Source organism: Pteropus alecto, unplaced genomic scaffold (genome assembly GCF_000325575.1).
Source record: "Pteropus alecto unplaced genomic scaffold, ASM32557v1 scaffold115, whole genome shotgun sequence".
In the NCBI taxonomy this organism is placed as follows: Eukaryota; Metazoa; Chordata; class Mammalia; order Chiroptera; family Pteropodidae; genus Pteropus; species Pteropus alecto.
The window spans coordinates 2,392,400-2,398,947 of record NW_006436814.1 but is presented as its reverse complement, the minus strand read 5'-3'; the positions used below and the strand labels follow the sequence as shown (position 1 = coordinate 2,398,947).

Here is a 6,548-nt window from a genome sequence, read left to right as displayed (position 1 = left end):
GAAAGCTTCGTCCCGCCCGCACCTGCCGTGCGCCCCTTACCTTCGTCTTCTTCTTCTTCATCCTCAGGACCCTCGAGGCGATCTGGATGGTGGACAGCGTCTCCGCGTAGCTGGCGGCGGCGGCCGAGATGTGAGCGATCATGGTCGTGCGACAGTTCAGGTTGCCCAGGGACTCCCGCAGCAGCATGGCGAGCTTGCTCTCCCTGCCAAACCAAGTGGATCGGGCCGCGTTAGTGAGCCGGGCCGTCGGCCTGTGGCTTCAGGCCTCCACGTGGCTTTTTATTTGTCGTCGTGGGCAGTGTCTTTTTTCTTTTTCTCTCTTTCTTTTTTTTTAATGGCATATGCTAATTAACTTCATGGTCTAGCACGTGGGGGCCTATTTGTCGTTGGCAGCTGAGCCAGTAGGTCTAACCCCAAGGACGGAATTCATGCAAAACACCTCCCTTGGCGCTTCTGTCCTGGCCGACGGGCATTCTTGTGCACGCATAGGACACTGCACGTAACGAGACCTGGGAATAGAAACGAGAGGAAGGGATGCAGAGGGAGGCGGCTTTGTGGCTGGCAATTTGGCACGTTGTCTGTACACGCGGTCCTGTTCTGCAAGGTTCTGCACACAGGCGATTCCTGCCTCGAGAAGAGGTTCCCTGGCCATGAACTTGCATTGAAGACCTATGTGTTTATAGCACATGCAGAGCCCCTTGGCCGAGGAGCGGCAGTAACTTAACTGCTGTTGTCTCCTAATCCTCATATGTGCACAGCGCAGTCGTGAAAATATTCCTGCCCCTGACAAGAGGCAAAACACACGCATAGGCCCAAGTACTCAATCAATAATAGCACACGGAACTTTCTAGAAAGGCTTCCTCTGGGGACTTTTCAGGTGCTGTGTGGAGCCAGAGGCCTGAGTTGTGATAACGAGGCCCAGGAGTTTGCAGACCGTGTTTCTAGGCTCCTTGAACATCGACCTGGAGGAATGGCTCGTGTTTTCTCATCCTTATACGTGTCCCGACATCCTTGCTTTGAAAAGGCTCTGCTTACGTCGCCATCAACACGTATCCTCTCAATTTCCGCCAGACGTCACTTCCTCTCTGGAGCTTTCCGTGACCCTGAAGGCGGAAGCAGTTTGTTTTCCACGCCCGTGTTCACATCCCCCCATTGCGTTTGTAAGGCCAGGTGACGGGGATTTGTCCGCCCATCCATGTCCTGGTCAGGCTGTCAGTCAGCCACCCCCGGCAGAGCTCCCTGCAGAGGGATCGTCCAGCTCGGCAGAGACGGAGGCCATTGTCAGTCGAGATCAGACCTTGGACATGGGGGAGCCATTTCACACATGACCTGCCCAGGTCTTCAGTGAGCAATAGGGTTTTCCTTCCCATCTGGGACCAATTAAGGTGTCGGTTAGGGGCTGCTGAGCCCACTCTGGCTCAGTTCCAGGGCAGTTTAAAAATATATCAGGGTTTCCCTTCAAGCAAAATAATCAGTGACAAAAGTGGAGAAAGGAGACTATTATGGCCGAATGTTTATGTCTTCCCCCAAATTCATATGTTGAAATCCTAACCTCCGACGCGATGGTATTAGGAGATGGGGCTTTTGATTAGGTCACGAGGGTGGAGCCCTCATGAACTGGATCAGCGCCCTTATAAAAGGCACCCCGGAGAGCTCCCTCCCCCCTGCCAAGTGTGAGGTTACGGCAACAACATGGCCATCTAGGAAGCACAAGGTGGGTCCTCACCAGACACCGAGCCTGCCAGGGCCTTGACCTTGGACTTCCCAGACTCCAGAACTGTAAGAAGTAAATTTTCGTTGTTTAAGCCACCCAGTCTGTGGTATTTTGTTAGAGCAACCCAAACTGAGAGAACAAAAAAATGGGGGTGTGGAGAGGGGTGAGACCTGTCTATAAAACATGTGACTCCTTTCAAAATATATCCAGCAGGACGTCACAGACACCAGCAGAGCCGATGGCCAGACAGCCTGGCAGACACTGTTAGCGGAGATGCTGGCTCTGGACGAGCCTTGGGCTTTGCCTTCAACGTGGGGAGTGGGAGACAGAGTCCATCAGGGCTACGCCGTGATCGCATGCGGTCCATTCTCGTTATTTGTGGTGTAGGCTCCACTAAATCTCTGTGGACACTGAGGTGGTGAAGGTGGGGTCACCGCTCCCAGGAGGAACACACGGGTGAGGTTCCCGCGGGCTCCGTCACGAGAATTTGTCAGTTGCTCAATACAACCTTCTTCTCTTTTAAGATACCTTCTTTAATATGTCCTTCTTACAAACAATAAATGAGATGCCCGATTCCTTTATAATAAAGCCCTACCTGATAAAGCTTTACCATTTTCCTGGCCCTGGGTAACATGGCCATACGCTTCTGTGGCTTTCAGCCTCACAGCGATACTGTCCGCTACACTTTGTCATTTAATCAGTTGTCCTCTTATGAATCCATGAATATAGCCACTTTTCCAAAGCTTCATCATGTACTTCAGATGTTACCTTAGCATTTTCCACAGCAGCCTGATGTACAGATCAGCGAGTTTCCTCTTCCTTTTTCTGGATGCACCAAATTGCTGATTCATTAGCATCATAATCACACCAACGGCACAATGACATACGTGAACGGAGCCTGTCTGACACGCATATTCCCTCTGTAAGGCCCACCACGGCCTTCTTACACTAAGGAACAGTAGACGGCACCTCAATGCTACACGTGGGGGTGCATTTTAAACAATGCAGTCATCAACAAAAAGTTCACAAATGCAAAAAAATGGGACACTAAATAGACTATAAAAAGCACACTTGTTTATAGGAAGAAAAGTAAAACGAGAGAGCAGAACAGGGCCTTGTGCCACCTCAGCTGGGGCACGTGCCTCAGGCAACTCTGCACACGTCTGTGAATGCCGGCGAAAATGCCGTGAGCGTTGATTTGGGGGTTACAAATAAATTTTAGTGAGTAGGCAAATTTGCAAATATGGAATCTGCAAATGATGAGAATCGACTGTACTATATAGTTCCTAACGGTGTCGTATTAACCAACTACACCCTGCTGAAGGCTCAACCCACTTATTTCTCCATGTGATTCTGTGCGAGTCCTCAGGAAAAGATACCGAAGACAGAGAAACAGATATAATATTGTCATAGCAAACTGCCCTGTGTATTCTCATGATTTTCCATTCGTGTGTCAATCATAGGACTTTTTTTTTTTTTTTATGTGCATGATGTGAGAAGGAGGGCCATGTGCGTTGCTTGGCAACCAGCGTTTTAGCTCTCCTGGAAAGCCGGCGAAACTAGCGAGACTCATTCACCTGGGCCCCTCTAGACTCTAAATAGCACATGCTGATGGGAGGGAAAAATGGTGGCTATAAAGCTTTGGTTTTTTCCTACTTCATAATGATCTCTTAACTTAGAATGAAAACAATGAAGTTGAAAGAAAGGGCAAAGTACTAAAGGCTGCAAACTGTTGGTTTAACTCAGTGTCTTTGGTAGGAAAATAAAAAAGGTTTAAAGAGTTTCTAGGGCAACGGACAGTGCAAACTTAGTCCGCGCCTTTGATTCAAGACGGAGGGGCAGAGCTGCCGGCCACCCAAGCCCCAGGGCCAGGCCGGGGGACGAATTTAGAGACGAGGGGTCATGTGGGAGGGGTCTTGGCTGTGAAGGACAGACCGGGCAGGAGCAGGAAGGGGCTGGCAGCAAAGCAGGGCCGGAAGGGGCAGGAAGGGGCTGGCAACAAAGCAGAGCCGCCCGAGGTCTGAGGAAGGACCGTCCGCTCTTTCGAACAGTCACGGTTTATCCACACATATTCTACCTTCCCCTCACCCCAACAGCACGCACCTTTTAGTCATTTTGGGGAAAATGTCTCTCTTTTAAAAATAAGTCAACCTTTTATTGGACATAGGAAGAGAACACAAAAAGAGCAGATAATGAATACATTTTAAATAAAGAGCAATTAGTACTCTAGGACAAACTAGGGTCTGCAGGTCAAATCCAGCTCACTGCCTGTTTTTGTAAATAAAGTTTTATTGGAACGCAGGCACGCTCTCTCGTTAACATTGCCTTGGGCTGCTTTCGCCGCCACGGCAGAGTTGAGTGTTGTGACAGAGCCCATGTGGCCTGTAAAGCTGGAAACATTTACTATCTGGTCTTCTACAGAAAAAGCGTGTTGACCTCTGCTCTAGAGTAATGACATCGTGGTATCAGGCCAGAACACAGTGCCGGGGCGCATGAAAGCGTGTCCTGACTTCCTCCCTATGCTATAATCTCTTTCTGGTTTGACAGGTGTCGTCTCTTTTCGTTCAGCCGTTTCCCGGAGGCACAGCTAACGTCTGCGCCATGGAGACGGGCAGAGGAACACGTGCTGGGCTTTACTTGAGCATCGGGCCGTAGCTCTCTGGACTCCCAAATCACCTGCTTCGCGCGAAGCAGAGCCCCCGCTTCCGAAGGGGCGAGCTCATCAGCATCTGCAGCGGCGCACTCTGTCGCCATTATTCGCTGACCTCCCAAGAGAGGATACTCTCCCTGCTGGTGAGATGGTACAGACGGACCGTGAAATAAGATGTCCAAAGTCACACTTCAAGGTCGGCCACGTAATCTCACAAGAAGAAGGCCGTTCTCTCATGAGCAGTGTCTAACACACTTCTCCTCCAAAAAGGAAGTGACGAACTTGGGGTGGGGGTGGGGGGCAGGACCTGTGTAACCATGTCTTTCTTCATGAAGGAGAGAAAGCGGTGAGCTGTGACACGCTGAGTCGGGCCACCTAACTCCAGCACCACAGATGTCCCTTCCTCGAAGTCCCGCTTCTCATGAGAGGGGACTGTAGCATCCCCACAGTCCCCTTCGGCACAGGCACAACGAGGATGCAGAATAAAGCAAGATGAGGCTGGACCTCTCCACTTATGTCAGTTCTTAATAATACATTGAAGAAAAAAAAAAGGAGCTTAATTAACCCAGGAAACGAATCGAGCTCCAAAACAATACGTAAAGAAAGATTCCTTGGGCAGCAAAAACCGAAGCAGACGTATGACCATAAACATGCACACGCGTGCGCCCGCCTGGCCACACACGCGGCCATGCTCTTTTTTAGGGAGGTAGGTAGTGGGGTTTGCTTGTTGTCGTTGTTTAAAGTAATACACCAATATTCAAGAATGGAAATCACATATGCAGAATGGTTATAGGTGTTAGATATTCAGATCAAGATAACTAGCATTTAAATGTCAGGAAAACATCAGTATCCCTCACATTCTTACGGCTACGACCCTGGAACCACACTGCACTCCAGTGACCATCCCATTTTCTACCCACTTTACCTGTAAACTGCCAGGATGTCCTGTGTAGCCCCCCAAAGACAGTGTGAGATGTGCGGGCAAGAGATGAGAGGTGCCAGGCCAGCTCCAGGAATTCCGACCTCCCAGCCCTGGCCCCCAGATCCCAGGCCCCTGCATCCATCCATCCCCTGACCGTCAGGAGAGAGGAGAGGGAAAAGGGGGAATGGAAAGGAAGAGAAAAAGACAAGAAGTAGAGTGAAACCACACTCCGATGTCGTCTTGGCTACTCACGTGGCACTCTCCCCCTCTCCCCCACTGACCCGCCCCCTTCCTAGTCACCTCCTACTGGGCCGTGGACATCCTTTGCTCCTGCAGCCTGAAGGGTCACCAGTGACCTCCTGAGGCCAGCCCGTGATATCTGGGACCAGGGCTTCAGGACACGAGCGGCCACGACCTCACGTTCCTGGCCAAAGTGAGCAACATCTGTGAGCACCTTTACACCTCATGAGACAGAGCCGTGCAGATGGCGGACTGAGTCACCAGTGCCCCTGGGGGAGGGCAATACCTGTGCCTGTTTGTCTTCTAAGTCCCAAGCAAGTACCTTTATCTGGGATACTGCTGAGCTGTGACAGACTGAAATATATACCTCCGCAGGGGCAAATTCACTGCCCTTGGATGTACTTATTTGTAAGGGACCTGATAACCTCTGTCCACGCTGGCTTCACGGGCATTCACACCCTGTGAGAAGACTTTACACCTTCCTTCTAGGAAGCTGCCTGAGAGTGGCAGCTTCACAGCAATGTTCCCCGCAAGGAGGCCAACATTTCGGGGCGCAGATGACCTGGTTTCTGGCACTGGAGGAGTGCCAAAGGACTACTAGGCCCAGCTAGTCTAATGGCGTTTTTGAAAGGCGTCACCTGGACTTAGAGTCCCCGCTGCTCGGTTTCAGATGTTACTCCACTCATCCTGCAAATGGCACAGGTGGGTTTCTTCTGCGGGATGCTGGGGAGAACGCATGATACTGGCAACCTTGATAGAGAAGCACAGTTCTCAGGTCTCCAGCGAGAGGGACCCTGGCTCGTACAATAAAGCATTGGCAAAAACAGCTTCCAGCGCCCAGCTGGAGCATCTGGCCGCGAGCATCTGGCTGTGTGCGAGATGATGAGTTCTCATTAGGGACCAGCCTTTGCGACTCAACTAATCCGTCACCTGGTTTGAGTCGATGCTTTGCTATTGGAGGAAGTCCTGAAACTAACCACTTAGAGTGGATAAGGTTCATCTAGTGTTTTCCCACACGCACC

The 6,548-nt window shown here is 50.8% G+C and overlaps 1 protein-coding gene across 1 annotated transcript in view; it reads right to left on the bottom strand.

Moving 5' to 3' along the window:
- LOC102887592 (kinesin-like protein KIF26B) overlaps positions 1-6,548 on the bottom strand; it is a 243,884-nt gene that overhangs the window by 13,462 nt on the left and 223,874 nt on the right. The window contains exon 9 of the mRNA XM_025048510.1: positions 41-203. Within this exon, the coding sequence (XP_024904278.1) occupies positions 41-203 (163 nt within the window). The remainder of the gene's footprint in view (positions 1-40; positions 204-6,548) is intronic.